At 40.8% G+C, this 19,567-nt stretch overlaps 1 protein-coding gene across 1 annotated transcript in view; it reads right to left on the minus strand.

Annotated features, from left to right (window-relative positions):
- LOC138370421 (uncharacterized) overlaps positions 1–19,567 on the minus strand; it is a 184,029-nt gene that overhangs the window by 110,221 nt on the left and 54,241 nt on the right. The window contains exons 7-8 of the mRNA XM_069334771.1: positions 8,167–8,409; positions 7,188–7,453 (exon numbers count right to left, since the gene is read on the minus strand). Of these exons, the coding sequence (XP_069190872.1) occupies positions 7,188–7,453; positions 8,167–8,409 (509 nt within the window). The remainder of the gene's footprint in view (positions 1–7,187; positions 7,454–8,166; positions 8,410–19,567) is intronic.

Raw genomic sequence — 19,567 nt, forward strand, 5'->3', positions numbered from 1 at the left:
TTGTCGCTTCTATGCGGGTTTTGGGACTTACCTGGTTCGCTTCCTATGAGCTGTCCTTGGCTTGCAATTGGGATATGGTTTCCCGGAGTGTCGGTGTTGCGATTGGGTTGCTGGCTGTGCGCCCGTTGACGCTTTATCAGCGGGCGTTGCTTGTGAATTGCAAAGTTTTGTCCTGGGTCTGGTTCATGGCTCGGTGCTTCCCCCTGGATCGTAAGCTGGCTTTCGGGTTGGAACGCCAGGTTTATCGTTATGTGTGGTGTGGTCGTTACCACCCAGTTTGCCGGTCGACGTTGGTGTTGGCTGTCCGGGAGGGTGGGGTGGGCATTCTTGATGTGTTCACGAGGGCTCAGGCGCTCTTTTGGGTCTCGTTGTGTCAGGGGTTTGAGTTGGGTGGGGGGCTCAATGGTTTGTGTATTTATTATTGCTCTGTTCGGTTTAGCTATTTGGTGGATTTTGGTGTTTGTCGGGAGGCGGCGGTCTGTACACCCCCACCCCCCCCACCCCCGGTTTACTCTTGGGCAGTGGCGATCCTTCCGGAGGTCTGCCGTTGTCCGGGGTTCCTGTCCTTGTTGGTCAAGGCGGTGTATCGGGTTTTGTTTCGTTATGTTCCACCGCGGGTGGAGGGTTTGTTCCAGTGTTGGGATTGGGGGGATGTGTGGGCGGCGCAGGGGGCTCGGATTCTGGCTCCGCAACAGCGGGAATTGTTGTTTCGGCTCTTGCATTTGTCGTTGGCGACTAATGCACGGTTGTGCATGCTGGGTTTGCGTGCCTCTGATGCGTGTGTGCACTGTGGTCTCCCTGAGACACAGTTGCATGTCTTTTATTTTTGCGGGCGGTTGCGGGGCTTGCTTGATTGGTTTCGGGATGTGTTGGTTGGGGTTTGTGGACCTGGGTGTCGGGGTGACCTTTTGAGGTTCTTGTTTTTGTCCTTTCCGCGGAGGTCGCGCCGTGTTCGAAATATGCTTTGTCTTCTTGTTGCTGACTTTGTGTATTGTGTGTGGGTGGGTCGGAGGGAGGGTTATGGGGTTGCTAGGCTTTTGGGGTTTTTGAGGGGTCATTTGCGGTTCACGTGGTGGTGGGTGCTGCGTGCGTTTCCGAGCGAGTTTCGTGGTTGGTTCACGGGTGGGTATATGCGTGGGGTTGCTTTTGGGTGAGTGGTCTTCTGTTTTCATCCTAGATCACCGGCCCTCCGGTGGGCTTCCTCGGGGGGGTTGTGCCGGGTGTGTGTGTGGTTGCTCCTGTGGTTGTGTGTTCGGTTTGGTGTATGGGGTTGTGTGTGAGCGTGGGTATGCTTCTTTGCTGGGTCCTGCGTGGGTCGTTGCTTGTGCCTTATGTGGGTTGAATGCGGCTGTTTTGTTACTCATTTTGTTGGTTTGATTGCTGTTCTTCCTGGAAGTGTGTTTGTTTAGGGTACATGTATCTCTGTGTTTCATTGTTCGCCCCGGATTCTTTCTTGGGGTTGTCATATAGTAGTGCCTGGGCCTTGGCCATGGTTTGTTTTTATGTTACTTATATGATTTGTGTGCGATGTGCTTATGCTTTGTGTTATTTCTGTAATTGTGTGCATTGTGTATTTATATGTGTGTCTGGCTTCTTCTTTGTATGTTTGTTGTGTCTTTCCATGTCCGTATGCGTCCGTTTGTTGTGTGTCCATTATTATGTTTAATTTTGTATACGGACTTATGTCCCTGGAGTTTCTGGGGTCTTGTTATGCAATGTTCTCTTTTATGCCTGTTTATGATTATGTTTTTGTTGCTATGTTCTTGTTCTTAGGTTCATGTCATGTATATATTGTGCTATACTTTGTATATTTCTTTTATCAAAATAAAAAAAAAAAAAAAACTTGCCTGTTTCTGACTAAGGTAGATAGCTGGGTCTTTGAATTGTTGCAAGCCAGCTGACTTGTTGTATCCGAGTGTTAGTTGTTATAGTGTAGTATAACTCTGGGAACAGCTGAGAGAGGAACAAAAAAAATGACCGATAGAGCAGAGAGCAGTAGGAAGGAGAGGATTAGGAAAGATAGGGACAAAGAAGGAACAATGAACCATAAGGAAAAGAAATGTTCAATCGAAATAAACACGGCTACATGGAATATGGTATCATCATTAGAGGCTCAAATGAAGGAGTAACAGCTAAGAAATGCAACACCATAACAGAGTTGAAGGAAAATGTTGTCACTAACAAAAGATGTAGAATAGAAGAGAAAGTAAAGTGAGAGATGATAAGAGAGCTACAAGCAGAGCTAGCTTTACTTTTTTTAATAGCATATAAATACTAATAAAAGGCAGGGTATCGAAGCACCTGAACATTGTCGAACACCACAGGATACATCACCAGCAATAGAGCATCATTCCAATACAAAACAAATACACCAAACCAATACATAAATACAAAAACACCATGCAAATACAAATACACAAACCAGGGCACAGCAAATTCGCACATAAAAGGGAACAGAACTGCACTAGGGAAACACTGTTAAGGCACTGCAAAGTCAAAACCAGGACCACACACAACACTTAAAAAACAGAATACACAAATGGAGTTGCGCACTGGGAGGAGTGGGGAGCGGTTCACTTGCCTGTCCAGGCGTTGCTTGCCTGGTGTAGCTAGCGGACCCTTGGTGGTATGCTGACGTGGCCTGAGTGAGGGGCGGTTCCCTTTGGTGCAGTCGGTTGGCCTGGAGTTTACTGGCAAGGCTGGCTACCCGGCAGTGGAGCTGGTGATGTGTGAGATGCTGAGTGTGGATGTGGCTGCCATCTATAGCGTGGAGTTAGTATCTTCTCATCGGGATGTGCTAAACTTAGCTGATACGGAAGATTACAGGGGACTCCTCACGACTCCGAGACATCCTCACGCTCGGGCAAGGGAGGAAAATCCGCTTCATGAAACACATTTTTACGCCGCTACGAGGGACGGTCATTTCAACTGCCAGACGCTGCTGGTACGTGGTTATCTTTGACAGGAGTGGTGCTCTCACTTTCTTCAACGTTCATGGTGAGCTCCTTTAGTTTCCAGAGAAGCTGTTAAGGAGGTACTTCGGGCAGTTTGGTGCTGTCGTGAGTGTGAGGTGAAATATGATTTCCTCCGGAGAAACTCCGGAGTGTACGGACGAGTATCCGAACCTTAGTTATGCGGCTGCATGCGGACATCCCTTCCTCAGTGAGATTTATGGGCTGCTACATCCGCGGCTACAACGCAAAGCAGCCTCACACGTCCTACTGCTGTGGGTTGTTGGGCCACTTGGTTGCTCGGCAGATGCCGTCACACAGGCTAATCTCTTTCGTGACGAGGATCTCCCGCCGCTGGCTGTGGATGCAGACCCATGGGAGTGCCTGTGGACGAGCCCTTGGTTGCTGTGCTGCTTCCTGTGTCAGATGGGGCACCTGCTCATGGTGGAAAACATGCGCCAATGAATGTGCAGTCATCGGTTGTGTGTTATGCTGCTAGTGGTGTTACCGGTGCTGCTGTGGATCTGCCAGTTGCCCTTTCTCCGTCTCCATCTTCTGTACCTGCCCCTCTGTGTTGTCCTGCAGATCCTGTCACTGTGTCCCCGCCGCTTTTACCAGCCATGCTGAGAGGTGGTGTGGAGTTGGGGCCTCCTGCTGAGCTGGGGCCGGTCTCCCATGTCGTCGAGGATGCTGCAGTCCCGCGCCGTGCGAAAATTTTACTTTTAAGCGCTTCCCGTGCTTCGGGTTCTGCCTCTGGCTCTGACGATGTATGAATGGATTCCTGGGTAGCTTGCATTTTCCTAGACTGTCACAAGGTATTTGATCCTGTTTTTCATGAAAGGCGCATGTACAAGATGGAAAAACAAGCTGTGATAATTGGAAGATACTGAATAAGGGAATACCTGATGGACGGACATCAAAGAGTCACAGTCAGTGACGATGTCTCCAGGTGGAGGAATGTAACAAGTGTGGTCCTACAACGATCAGTCTTGGGACCCTTATTGTTTCTAATTTATGTTAATGATCTACCTGAGGGAGTGAGCTCATGCTTGTCAATGTTTTCAGACGATGCCAAAATTATGAGGAATGTAAAAACAGAGGAGGACTGCAGAATGTTACAGAATGACCTTAATAAACTCCAAAAGTGGATAAGCAAATGGTTATTAGGGTTTAATCCTAATAAGTGGAAGGTAATGAAGAAGGGGAAGGGAGAAAGAAGACCAGAAGGTGTCTACAACATTAATGGAAGGCAATTGCAGGAATCTGAGAGAGGAAGAGATCTGAACGTTGATATATTTCCATCACTACCACCACAGGCAGACACAGGCAGGGTGACATTGGTGGCAAATGGGTTGCTGGCAAACATTAGAACGTCGTTTAGAAGTCTAAATCAGGACGTTTTCAAAGCAATCTTCACTGCTTTTGTTAGGCCAGTACCTGTTAGGCCAGTACCTGTTATATGCAGCACCTGCCTGGAATCCATACCTTTTGAAACAAAACTATAATGAAAAAAGTGCAGACGTTTGCAACTAGATTAGTGCTATAGATTAGGTTATATGGATAGGCTGAAGGAACTGAAACTCATAATCTTGGAGGACAGAAGATTTAGAGGAGATATGATAACAACGTACGAGATACTGAGGGGAATAGACAAGATGGATAAGGACAACCTCTTCAAGTTGACAGACAGTGGGATAATATGACACAAGTCAAAGTTGGAATCACAAATGAGTCGAAGAAATGCAAGGTAGTACTCGTACTCTGTACGAGTAGTCAACAAGTGGAATGCACTAAGGGAAGAAGTTGTGGAAGCCACCTCCATTCACAATTTTAAGGAAGGGATTGATTGACATAAATATTGAGTGTTAGAATGGTGAAGCTTTAACGCAACGGGAACAGCAGGGCTTGTAGGCGAGGCATAAATAGCTATATCTCACTTCCCTGTAGTCACTGATAGGTAAGTACTCTGTCTTTGGCTGAGAGATTTAATGATTGTTCCGAAACTTACACTGATGTTTTGATGCATCTTGCACACAAGTGCAAGATGTTCTCTTGCCATCCTAGTATTAGTTTATGCATATAAATGACCTGAACAACAACCTGAGAGTATTTAGAAATAAGAGTCGAAGCTACAACAGGGCAGAGAGTCGACTGTCTACTCTTGGTGGCTAGATCTGTTACTCCAGCTGGACTTGTTCGACGAATTACCTGGTATCAACATCAATAGTCATGAGTGGAGTCACTTCCCAGGGTCCATAGACTCCAGGAAGAAGAAAAAGAACTATTGGCACCTGTGGAAGGTGACCTGCTTCCTCAGAAGAGAGACGTCGTGTGTTTGAGTCACTATTTGTGATTTACTGTCCCGAGAGGAGAGATTAAATTTGGCATCTACAGAATAAAGTCTCGAGAACATAAGTGAATTGTTAAGATTCCACAAGTTCTTTTCAGTGGACAATCAGAAAGCAGACTTTTGCACAATCGAATTTCGAAAGCAGGAACAATTTTCAATTTATGTTGCTTAAAAAACCTAGCCGTATTATGTCTAATGCATGCTATCTAATATTTATTATAGTTCATATATGAGTTATCCTAGGCGTAGGCTATTCTATATTATTATTATAATTATAATTATAATAATAATTGTTGTAATTAATAATTATTACTCTTCCTTCGGCTGGGTCATGAAGGAAGCCAGCCTCGGGTGAAGGAGGGCTGAGACGGTCTCTGTCTGAACATGTAGGTGCGGGACTGGGACATCCACCTCTCGGGGCTCGTGCGGCCCAAGCCGATAGCTTCAGGGGCCGATAGAACAGTTTTGGAAAAGTTGTTCAATGTCAACCAATATTTTTTGACTGGTTGTATATGAAAAGTGCTGAAATTGTCCCAAGTTTCAGTAACGTAGCGTAAATAGAAAGGGAGATTTTTTTTTTCATCGTTTTTTAAACATTTTCAAGTCTACACTTCAGAACACACGTTTCAGATATAATTCCTCTGTGACACTTTTCTGACACATTAGCATATAATAAAGGATCGTTAGTTAGATAATTTCCAAATCATCTTTAGTTTTCCTAATACAAATTTTCAATGTCCCCCCCCCAAAAAAAATTATGCAAATATGGCATGTTTATTGCTATCATAAAGTCAATAAATGAACTTTGAGAAAAAAGCTGTCTACCAAATGTAGAGACATGCCCTCCACATATACTGTGTAAGTTTCATGTAAATTGAATAAAAAATGAAAAAGTTTTGTAAACGTTTAGGTCAATTGAAAAAAAAAACAGCAAATAATAAAGTCTAAGGTTCTAAAATCTGTGGCTGAGGTATGATGCCAAATTTCTCCAAAATTGGCATCCTTACAGATAGGCTTACGTGCAGTCAGGTGTATAAGTTTTATGCAAATCGTCCGAAAAAAAAGAGAAAAAAAATTGAAAAAAAAAAATCAATTTATTTTTAAACTTAATTTTTTTTTCCAATTAAACTCATTATAATATTTGTTTAATATATGCTATTGTGATAGCAAAGAGTCATAGCTATGATTTCAGTTGACCCTTTTGTTTGATAATCGCTTTTGACCATTTTGGCATAATTTCCACACCTACTTCAATATTTTTTTCTCCCTTCCTATTTATGCTACGATGCTGAAACTTGGACCAGATGAAACACTTTTCATATAGAACTTGTCAAAAAATTTTGATTGAAATCGAACGAGTTTTCATTTATTGCATTTTTGGAACCAAAGGGGCCCTTTAGGCAGTTCGATGTTGCCTTCAATCTCGTTCTGACAGTACCTGCAAAGGCGCTGAAACCAATCGAATTTGTGTTTGCCTTTCCATTGGAGACTTTCGGCGTCGTGGAGATGGGGGACCTGCTGCTTGGATAACAGCTTCTTCCCTGTATCAACCTACCCTGGCTTTGCGCCCTGGAGAGGTCACTCGAAACCGACAACCAGAGCACAGCTCCATAGTCTCCTGAGACTGATGGATGCCTACTATCCTAGGCCAGGGAATATTTACATTTGGTTTAAAGCTTTTTTTCCGGACACTATTAAAACTAGTACTAAAATAGCTGATTTGGGGCTTCATTTCTACATATTGGTACTTTCGACCACATCATTTCAAAAACTCTATGATTTCAGGAGGATGAGTTGCATTATATGCACAATGATTATATGTAAGGAGGCATATGTATAAGCATAAATGTATGTGTACTTCTAATCCACAAAACAATTCTCATTACTTGTGAACGACTCCAACAAGCTGCTGGAGCGTTTCAATCCTTGGTGGGTACTTGGGCAGGGTGAGGGCGGCGGTGAGGGTGCCCCGGTACACGGTTCCTACCACAAAGGCGAACAAGAGCCACGTCACCAGCAACACCCGACTTGAGCTACTCCCAGGAAGGCGCTTACCGCTGCTCTGGCCAAGCAACGCTCCAACAGTTACTTCCACCGCGTCTCCCATTGATATGCCTTTACCATGTCCGTCATCAACTTCCGGCCAAGTAACCTGATGAGGGATAGTGTCAGTATAATGGGGACTAACACACATTGTTCGCGTTTTTAACGCTTAAATTGTATATCTCTTTACGTTAGAGGTGGAGGGGGTATATAAAGGTTGTTAAGTTGTTTAGACTCGGGTTTAATCTTAACATGAGTTTTCAACCTGTAAACCATTATTCTCAGTCCCTTGAATATATGCTCGTGAGTGAGAAACTCGGTTTTATAGTGCGAGCAGATTTCTGCTAAAATATTTCGAGGTAATTTCCTCTGTAAAAGTAACTTAATTGACCATTCTGAGGCTGGTACATCAACTTTAGTACCTAAGGCCTTCACTAGAGACTCTACTTCTAGCCTGAAGCTTTGAAGTGAGTCAGGTCGGTTACTTGGTGCATTCAGATCCAGTAACTGGTAATACAGGTTAGCTATACTCAACTCCTTGTTGCAATAGTTCAACTTTAGTAGTTTTATAGCTTCCACATAATTACCCTCAGTGAGAGCTAGGTTATTTATGATCCTTTTAGCCTCCCCTTTGAGATGACTGATTAGGTAAGAGAATTTAGAAACTCTGTCAAGAGAAGATTTTTTATGTATATGAACTTCAAATGAAGTCCAAAATGTGTCCCAATTTTCTTCATCAAGCCCTGCAAATGTAGGTAAGTCTAAAGTAGGCAGACGAACCTCAGGTAATTGATTACTGGATTGAGACACAGTATTATTTACATTGGATTTATGTTGATTTACTATATTGGATAGTACATTAAGTTTATCTTGAGTCTCATCTTCATACTGATAAATTTCTTCTAGAGTTTGATCTATTTCATCAGGATCAGTTTCAGCTGCATTCAGTATGTTCAGATAAGACTGGATTGTAGATCTGACTTGATCAAATTTGAGATCAGCTACTCTCAATGATGTTTCTAATTGATGGTAATCAATGGGAGTTGCTTTAGACAAAGTATCAGACTTATTAATCAGTCTGGTTAAATGACCTTTAAGGCCAATATAGGTTCTCCACCACTGTTCAGGAGCAGCCATGGTGGCTTTAAGTCCAAGTTTCATAGGACTTGAATAAGTATTGCTAATGTAGCTTGGGTACTTGCTCATTAGTCGACAAGTAAATTAAATATAGCCTAAATTAGTCTAGCAAAATTGCATTCTTCATCACTCGAGGTTAAATGAACCTACCTAAGAATAAGTAGCTAAGGATTTTGAGCAGTGTTTGAATGCCCCCTTTAAATTTTCTTCTGGCTAGCTCTTCATTATCACCATTAAATGTAATAGTGATCATTCAGCAGCAATCAGAATTCATACACACAAATAATTAATACACAAAATAATTAATATGTATATACTCTAATCAGAGTTACTATAAAGTTTGAATCCCACCCTCAGTAAGGTCAACACAAGAATGAATAATGTAAGCACTACTGACTAGTCCAAGACTAGTTGAAATGATTTCTACTAAAGAAAATTATTTAGTCTGCATTTGTGCAAAACTCTGCACAATCACAGCCTAAATTCCTACCTAATAAAGGTTGGCAAAAATTAATTTATGGTGCAATAATGTGAATATATAGTTGTGCTGTGTTTTTTTTTTTTAGATTTTATAGTTTATATAAATGTGCACTTCTACACACAGGTGAAAATACAAATATATTCAGTTAATTTTGGCTTGCTAGCCACAGCCTTTTAAGGTGGTTGATTGTGTTGACCAACTTGTCAACTACATGTGACCTAGACTCACCTGACAGGTGTACACCATCTCTTGCCAGGTTTTGCCTGTATGGTCTGGCTGTAAATTGAATGTAAGTTATGAGCTGTTGCTCCTGGTGACCTGAAGATTCTTACCTCAGTTTGAGGTATAGGTCTGAGTGTTGTGGGTAACTGACTGTGTCCCACTAGTGCTACTTTATAAATGAGGTATAAACAGCAAATAAATTGGTGTGAATTAGGCTAACCTATGTGGTACACTGCCGGTAGCCACAATTAATAAAATGTGGTTAGTCTAGATTACTACACACGGTAATTAGTTATGATTATGGTATTAATTGTAATATATCCGGTTCGATAAGGACCATATTTTTGTGTTGGGAAGAAAGCTTACTCTCTATTTATGGATTGATGTTTAATTAGTAGATTAATTTAAATTAATCGAAGGACCGCCTTATTTTTACTGAACAGGTGAAACAGATAAAGGTATAATAGATAAGGACTGAAATACCAGTGCCTATGGATAATGGAACTATTAAGAGTTATTCTTTAAACCTTAACGAACTGTATATTAAATTAATGTTCGAAAATAAACTTTCTGTCCTTCACAAAATGGGGGGTTAATACCAGAAGTAAAATACTCCCAGTACGCATCGAGACTGGTTCTTCCTCGAATAAAATTTGTAATTCTTACTAAGTTATATACAAATAAACATTAAATAAATTGGTTAGTAACAAGAATATTATATTATGGTTAAACAAGAAATCATTTTCATTTAAATTTCATGAGGCTATCAAATTGTACTAGATGTCTCAAATCATATAAACGAAATATTCCTGACTGGTGATTAATTATCAATGTCACTTAATGAGAGAAAAATAACTGGAAAAAAGCAGCTGTGATAGTGAGGGAGAGGTAGAGGTGTGATGGCATCATCTGGTACTTGCTGTAACACGTGTGCCCGAACGTGGTGTGGGAAAGTGAGACCACGGCCGCTTTCAACACAAGCTGAAATTCCAATTAAATGTAGCAATTGATTACACCAAATATCCTGTGTCATCACTATTCTATAGAAGGAATAGAATTAATTCCTTGTGGACGTACTTGTTGTTTGGGGAAGTCATGTAGCGTGACTATGGACAGTGCACAGTAAAAATTATACAGAGATCTCATAATATAAATAATACTAGAGCACTTAACCTGCTGGTTGTCCACCGAAGCAATCCTTAGATTGCTACTGGAGCAATTGCACGCTCCTAGGCCGATTAACTGCAAGGGCCTATCGTAGAATTGATGGAAATTCGACTCTCCCTGGATGCTCGTTGTACTTTGATGGCGTCGCTAGTCAGCTCCGAGCCCCAAGTCGTAGTGGCGTCTCCATGCTTCCGTCTCCCTCAACCCGCCTCACGCATTCGCAATAGAATTTAGTAACAGACAGAAGATTCTTTATACGTAATAACTTTACGTAATGCGTTAATGAGAACCGGGTTGCAATTGTAGGGAATTAAATAGTATCTATATTCTCGTTAAATGGTGTTAATCGAGAAATGGATTGAATTTCTATTTCCTCCATAGCGTTCGTATGTAACAGATAAAACTGTTATTTAGTGATAATCTTAGTTAATAACTCTCGGTTGTTGGATCATTAGGAGTTATATTATCCATAGTTAATTATTGTACGGAATACTGATAAAATTAGAGAACCATATTCAATTCTCTAACATGTTGGTAATAAATATGTCTAGATAGACGTTATCTGACGCAATCCTGCCTCTCGGTGTCGTGAGAATTTCAGCAATAAATGTACAGATAAAGAAATAATAATTTATGTTAGCACTACAGTTAGTAGAGTTAATAGTTACTGTACTTAGCATACAATAGTGATGTATCAGTGTTGGAAATTTCCAGCAGGTGTGCCTGTGAGTACGGGTGGTGGTATGTGTGACGGGGTGGTGGTGTGTTCGGCCCCGCACCCGCCGTCTGCCTCTTCGTTTCAGGAGGATTGCTCCACTATACATGCCTCTTCTTCTCTGCCGGATCTGGCGTCTCCGCGGGCTCCCTCACCTGTGCTGGGCTCTTCCCTTCCGCCAGCAGCACCTGTTATTTCCTCAGTTCCGGTCTCCGCTGTGGGTGGCGGCCTCGTCCCCCATGTCGTCGAGCCTCAAATTCTGAGGGGTCGTGCCCCCACGGTTATAGGGCAATTTGACAGAGGCTCTTCTCGGGCCTCCTGCAAGGAGTGATAGCTCCGACGATGTCCCTAAGCGTTCTCGTACGGATAGGGGTGCATCGCCTCCTCATGCGTGGGCTGAGGATTGTGAGGTTGAGGAGTGAGATGTTGGCACTTCTGCGAGCTGTTCCTCTGTGGAGTGTGAGGATGGTGTACCGGGAGCTGGTGTAGTTCCGGAGGGTGGTGTGGGCCCTGGTATGGCGCCTGTTGTCAGGGTGGAGGTTGGTGTGGGGCCCTTGGGTCCTGCTTTCGGTGCCTCGCCCGCGTCTGTTGGTTCCGGATCCTCGTGGGGGGGGGGGGGGTGAGCACGGTGGACTCGTGGTGGTCCTGAAGAAGGCTGCTCGCTCGGTGGAATCCGTGCCTGCACCCCCTGATCCTCGGCGGTGGTCTTGCTGCCTCTCCAGTCTCCTCCCTCTTCGCCGGTGTCTCCTGCTTCGTCGGCAGCAGTGATGCCGCATCCCCAGGTTCGCCCGTCGTCTTCTTTGTCCTGTGCTTGGGGGCATCCACCTCCGCCCGAGCTTCCTCCTGATTTCGTGGTACCGGACTACATGCCTCGTCCTACCGAGCGGGACTGGTTGATGTGAGAGACTTATGGTAGCAAGTTTCCACGGAAGGAGTACCCTGAGAAATATGATGAACATGAAACATAGTGCCTGTATTCCTGTTACTGTATACTCCATGTCATTGTTTTTGTTACCGTGTCTACTGTTCTATGTATGTTTGTCTCCGTGTGTGATTTCACCCTGTTGGGTGGTGTATTTGTTTGTGTTCAATGTGCATTTTTGGTGGTGCTGTGGTGTTTGTGTCCTGTGTGTGCTTTGTGTTCTATTGCTTGTGTTGTTTCTAGGGATGTTGGGTGTGTGTGTGTGTGTGCGCGTGTATATGTTTGTTCCCAGTCCCTGCGTGTTCCGGTTATGCATCTGTCCTGTTCTGGCTTTATGTGCAGGCGATGAGTCACAATAACGTGGCTAAATTATGTTGACCAGACTACACACTAGAAGGTGAAGGGACGACGACGTTTCGGTCCGTCCTGGACTATTCTCATGTCGATTGTCTCTTCTCACAATCGACTTGAGAATGGTCCAGGACGGATCGAAACGTCGTCGTCCCTTCACTCTCTAGTGTATGGTCTGGTCAACTAGCTTTATGTCCTGTCTGTGTGGCCCTTCAGGCTGGCTGGTGTAACTAGAGCAGTAATTGTTATTTTGTACAATGTCATTTCAGTGTTTTTTCTGTGTTTCCTGTTGTGTGCTTATTTTGTTTTTCAGTTGTGTGTTTCCTTCCTTTCTTTGTTGTTCTCATGTTTTGTTTTGTGCTTTATGGTTCACTGCTTGTGCGGTTTTTTGCCAGGCTGTTTTTATGTTTATTTAATGTGCTTTATCAATATAAAGAACAAACAATGACATTGACCAACAATGTACTTAAATTCACGATTGCCAATGTCATGTGTTCCAGTTACTGTAATCTGTCCACATTGTACCACATTTTGTGGAAAATTTCCACTGCTTGTTATATATAACATCTTTGTTAAATAATAAGTATAAAATCAGTTGCATGAGCCAATTATGTGTCTAGACCGGAACTACAATTCGTCACCACCTATTATTTTCATAGATTTTCACAGCCCCAGTGAGAAGCCATAAATCTACATGCAGATGACATGGCGAATGACAGGTGCCAAAGACAGAATGCTGCTGACTAAACCCAACCAATGAATGAAATTCCCGTCTCTTGTTACACCCTTCGCCCTACATTCGTAAATTAATGCACGGACAAGTTAGAATGTGCCTAAAAATTGTCTACTAACTTAGCACCGCAAAAATAAAACACACTGCTTACTATGCTTGAATAAATCCATGTGAAAATTTCCAAAATTAAACAAAAATTACATTAAATTAACTAACACAAAATAATTATAATCATCTTGATAAAATTTTATTATTTACTATAAATACGAACACCCGATTTTGATTGGTTAACATCATATGACGATCGTATGATCATATCATCATTTTAACCAATATGAATTAGTTAAAATTTTCCTTTCAGCTAAAACACAAATCCAATATCTTTTACCAAAAAATCAAATAATTATTTACTGAACACTTGAACAATATATGCTGTAACTTGTACTAGTGATTTTCCACAAAGGAACTACTGTTAACAATTGCTATCGAATTTACCGATGTAGCAAAAATGTTTGAAGTTACCAAGACCAGCGCACAATGCACAAAATCAGTTTAATTAACAATATTTTCTAGTTTTCTTTAATTCACAGCCACACTTTAATTACTGACGTTACTGTAATAATTTAATACTGGTGCAATGTGAATCTCTACAAAATTTTATTCCTTGCGCAAGACTTAAACTGCGGCACGCTAAAGTGAATTTAGAACTTTCTGTAAATTATTAAATAATTAAGAATATATTTTAAATCAATTAATTTGTTACCTGTTGGAACCGGATGTTTAAGACACTTGTTTGTCGGTATCCGCGCTGCAGTTCACTAAGAATTTCTGAATAATAATACTTGACCACCGTGCTGGAAAAATTTGTGTTTGTGTTATTTCTTAAAAAAAAATCTAGTAATTTTTTCCCAAATTATAAATTAAATATTCTCGTTTTGCCCACTTAATTGTTGATCTGATAAGAACACTTGCTAGCCGCTTGTGCACTAGATTGAGTTTTAACAATTTGAAATGCTACACACCCACTGTTGAGTACTACCATGCTAAAAAAAAGTCACGTGCTAGTTTGCTTTATTAACCAAATATCGATTTTAATCCCCAAAGCTTTAAAACATGACACACATTAATAACACACTTAAATAATCCCTGCAAACACTTTAATGGCACACTTGACACACAAAATGGAATTTAAAAAAAAAACACGATTTCTTGTCCAAAGTGGACTTAGAAAAATTTCAACACCCAAAAATTAATATGTTATAAAATCGAGTTTTAATCCCAGAACTTTCACATAGGATACATTCTATTTCAAAACACTATTAATTACTGATGACACACGAAACACGCACCTACCATACGAATCAGAATTTCTAAAAAAAAAAAAAAAAAAAAATTCTGGCCCATTCTGACAGAAAAATTTTCACCACAAACGTTTCTCACGACTTTTCCACAACGTCTTGTCACTTTCTCACAATACCACTTGCAAAAGTATCAACTCTACTCACCTTATTTAATTCTCCCGAGAATTAATGACGTTTCCATGGTGAAATACTCCACTTTAAAATACCTCACCCCTGACTTAATTATTCTAAGGGTAGTACAGGAACTATTTCCTGTACTTGGAAATTACAGGGGTACTTATAATAAGGGAAATTCTTATAAACAAAGGGAGAACACTTGATCAGAGAGGAACACTTTAGATTAAAGGGAACAGTTAATTCAAGGGGAACATTAATTTATCTTAAGAAAACTTTAAATTAAGAAGATAGCTGTCCTTACCAGTGTGCTCTACTGGCCCCTAAAGCCAAGTCCCTCGACCACTTGGCTTCCCGCAGTAACAGGAAGCTACTTTCAAGCCCACAGCTAGACTAGAATTCGAATCAACTTCCGAACTTAGTACGTGATGCTAGTCGTCGATTCCTTTGCTAGGAGTCCACTACCTCATCCCTCAATGGCCCTCTGACCACTTACATGAGTGTACCACAAAGCCAAGCACTGTTCCTACCTCACATATACCAGACACTGACACAGGCCTTTTTATCCGGTCGATGGTAACTTGAGAGTGGAATGTTTATGGTCCCGGACTGATAGATCGCTCTCCGTGTTATTGCCATGGGTGAGGGAACGGAGAAAGGAGAGGTCGGTGAGGGGATGAAAGGGAAGAATAAGGAGAGGGGAGAGTGGGAAGGGGAAGGGCAGTGGGCCGCACACAACAAACGGGCGCTTCACTTTTGGGATTTATGGTGAAAGCCTAGGCCTCCATACTGTTCCAGACATTGGATTGCCGGTAGGGGAAGCGAAGGGAGGGGGAGATGGATGTGGAAGGGAAGGGGAGAAGGGCAAAGCGGTCGGCGACAATTGACCGTTACAAAAATAATAAATTATAAAATTATCTTCTTGTTGTTTACAACTAAATATGTGAAAAGATTCCAGAATTAAAATATTAAACTAAAATGATAATTCATAACCGGCAATAGATCGTGCTGTATTATAATTCAACTAATTTTACCATTTGATAAGGATATTTTTTATTCAACAGGTAAAGGAAACATCCCTGTTGAATCTCCCTCCCACTGTAGGCTCACTAAAGAGTACTGAGCCTACAATACAGTCCACTTTCTTGCACAGTTATATCAACACAGATTCCCAGGTACCACAGGAAATTACTACTCCAGCAATCAGCAGCCAAGAATATACCACTTTGTTATTTTTATTTGTTTTATAATAGGTTCTTTTCATTTTAATAATAATCTTTTGATATTGAGGGAATCAAATAAATTGCGTATATTTTTTCTGACCTTATCAATACCTAGCGCAGTGGCAGAATGATCCTTTAGTCGGCTCAAGCACATAAAGCTTTACCTTTGTTCTACAATGGTCAAGTATAGATTGCCTGGGTTAATTTTGCTTTCCATTGAAAGACAGATAGTTAGTTGAATTATAATAAAGGAATTAAATAGATACCTTTGCAAGGATATAACATAAACGAAAGATGCCGTCATTTTTACATCATACATCTTTCATAATGCTTCATTTTGTTTTATTTTTACTTTTAAAATATAAAATACTTATATAGCACAAATGTTGTTATTATGCTTTGATTTTAAATACAATATAGATATATAAGGTTACTGTAAAGCTTTTTTATAATGCGTTTTGATTTTTAAAAACTAAATACAATTTTAAAGGAGTTACGTAAATGTTATGTTTCTTGTGTTTTGATTCGAAAAAATATTTTTTAATTAATTTAAAATTATTTGGTACATGTCGTGGAGCTTTTTATGTGCTTGCTCTCTGCCACTTTTGTTAATGGTCCAATTATCTGTGTCATCAGAATTTCATTTAATGCGAGTTCAGCCTCCAATTTTTCAAAATATATTTTAATTCTATCATCTCAAAACGCAAATTTCCTTTTTCGATTTCATTTCCACTTCAAATAATAATTGCAAATCACTCTTTAATGTTGCTTTTCCCCTGTCACCTTGTGTCGTCTCATTATATGTTTCCCCCGTCATCTTGTGTCATCTCATTATATGTTTCTACTGTGAATGATGTTCTCACTTTTTCTAGCATAGAGTTTGTTCCTGTCGTTATATAGGTGTGCCTCTGGAGTTATATTTGGCGTTAGTTCCACTCCCAGGTCTCTTTCTCGAATCGTCACGGGTATGTAGTTTCCGTTCAATGTTTACTTTCCTTTTGGTCTACTGTCGCCAAGTTCAATTTCCATAACTTTATATTTTCTCGTGTTGATCTCCAGTAGCCATTTTTCTGACCATCTCTGGAAATTGTTCGGTTCTCTTGGCGTATCTTACAAGCCTCATCTGTCACAACTCGTCTCATTAATTTCGCGTCATCCGTGAACATCGACATGTAAAACTAGACTCCTGTAGATATCTCCTTAACACGTGTGTGTGTATCTGCTGCATGTAATATGATGCTAATTAAGAATCAGCCAAACAAAGATTGATGTAAGATATTTCATTTATATTTTAAAAAATTCGGAATGTTATCAACATTATTTAATACTTTTTAACTAATGGAAATAATAACTCAGATCCTATAAAAAAAAACAATTCTTTCATTAACATATTTATTTAAAATCTGCTGTTTTAAGCGCAAACACATTTTCCCTGCTATAATATCGCACACAGATAATTACGTACATAAAACAGCTCGCTAATGGATTTTTGTTGAAATAAAACCATTTACCCAAACCCATCCTTAACCTTTACAACTCAGTCAAACCCAAATCGACGTTGAATAAGTCCAATAAATTCAAACCTAAAACTGCTCCATCCACTGGGAAAAGGAGAGGTAGTGTAGGTATTTATTTAGTGTCTCCCTCTGACGTTGCAACTGATGAGTCTACTAAAAGGACAAACTCAACAAGAGAGTGAAAGTGTCTGTTCTGTGAACAAGAACATGTCACCTACAAATGCAATGTTTATCCTAACTTTAATACCAGGATTAAACGGCTACAAGAATTACACAGATGCACCAAGTGCATGGGTTCTCATGATCCCAGTAAATGTGTAGTACATCTATGGTTGTGCAGTAGAAGCAACAAAGGTGTGTTATTAAGCATCATTATGCCTTTTGTAGAAAAACTTCTTCACAATCTGTGACACCTAGGGAGGATTCTATGAATTCTAACACAGTACAATATTGCAAAGTACACCAAGAAATAAATGTACTTGCTACTGAGTCAAGCAATAATACTATTCTGCCTACAGCTCAACTCAAACTAATTGATAGGAAGTCTAGAGTTAACACTAGAGGTCTCTTTGATCAAGGATCACAGTAAACTTTCATCACGCAACAATTAGTCGAGCAGTTGAAATTAAAACCTGCCAAAAGTGTGAAACTGAATATCTCTGGGTTCTTGACTAATAGTGGACCTCGTGAATACAAAGTAGTTAAAGTGTTGGCGAGACTTGGATCTTCCACTAGTCCAATACAAGCGGTGGTAGTAGATAAACTTCCTTCAGACCTGCAGGTCACAGGACTAGCTCGCACTGTGAGATATCTCAGACGTAACCGCATGAGGCTAGCGGATCACAAAGTAAATTCTGACTGCCTAACAGACGTTGGTATCCTAATAGGCGCTGACTATTATTACAAATTTATAACAGGATGCACCAAACAACACGGAATGAATTTGTTGTCATCTGCTGGAGGCAAATTGCTTACTGCACTGGTGCTTTTCCAACAAAAAACTGCGTCAACCAACAAACAAGCTAACAATTCAATAGTGACGTGACTAGGCTTGGAACAGTCACCCCTACATTTCAGAGAAATATCTGAAGATAATGAGTCTGATCCACCTGTATTTCGTCTGTGGGATTTAGACGCTTTAGATATTGTCCCTGATAAACCAAGCCCTGATGATGCGTGGACTTACCAGCAATATCTGGACACAGTTGTCCATAAAGACAAACAATACTGGGTGAGACTGCCATGGAAGTTGAATCATCCACAACTTCCAGTTAATTATTACATGGCAGCCTCTCAATTACAGTCTCAATTAATACACCTGACGAAACAGCCAGATAAATTGAACATGTATCATCAATTAATTCAACAATAACTCCACAGTAAATTTATCGAAGTTGTTGATAATGATGACCGAAAAACAGGTCACTATTTACCCCATCACGCTGTGGTGAAAGATTCATTGACTACACCAATACGTATCGTTTTCAACTGTAGTGCCAAAGTGAAGGCAAACAGCGTGTCCTTGAATGAATGTCTCCAAATGGGACCTAGCCTGACACAAAGGTTACACGACGTATTGTTATGATTCCGTACTGGTATTTTCGCTTATACTGCTAATATCAGTAAAGCTTTCCTTAGAGTAGGCTTACAAGAGGAGGATCGTAATTGCACCAAATTTTTCTGGATTAAGGACCCACTGGATCCTGACAGTGATATCGTAACCTACAGGTTTGCCTCTGTGCTATTCAGTGTGACTTCTTCCCCGTTTCTACTTCAAGCCACATTATATACACATTTGAAGAAGTCAGACAGCCCTTATAAAACGGAGATTAGTGACAACTTGTATGTCGATAATTTCCAGGGAACTACTAATGACAAATGCAAATTGGTAGAAATCTACCATGAGGCTAACCGTGAGTTGTTAGGAGCCAATATGCCACTACAATCATGGGCCTCGAACAACAAATCATTAAATCAGATAATAGAGAAAGAATTTCCGGGTTATTGGGTGCCTAATCAATTAAAGGTTCAGGGCGTGGAATGGAACACAGTTACAGACGAGATGAATATCAAGTCTGTACAAACCAATAATTCAACCCTTTCCATGAGAAAATTACTCGAGTATGTCAGTCAATCATTTGACCCTTTGGGCTTACTTAGCCCTATTTTAATAAGGGGCAAACTCCTCATGCAGGAATGCTGGCAGAAACATATGGGATGGGACGATCCGTTGCCAATTGAGTTGCAAGATAAATGGCAAATACTCACAACGGAATTTAA

The sequence above is a fragment of the Procambarus clarkii genome, chromosome 32, assembly GCF_040958095.1.
Source record: "Procambarus clarkii isolate CNS0578487 chromosome 32, FALCON_Pclarkii_2.0, whole genome shotgun sequence".
NCBI lineage: Eukaryota > Metazoa > Arthropoda > Malacostraca > Decapoda > Cambaridae > Procambarus > Procambarus clarkii.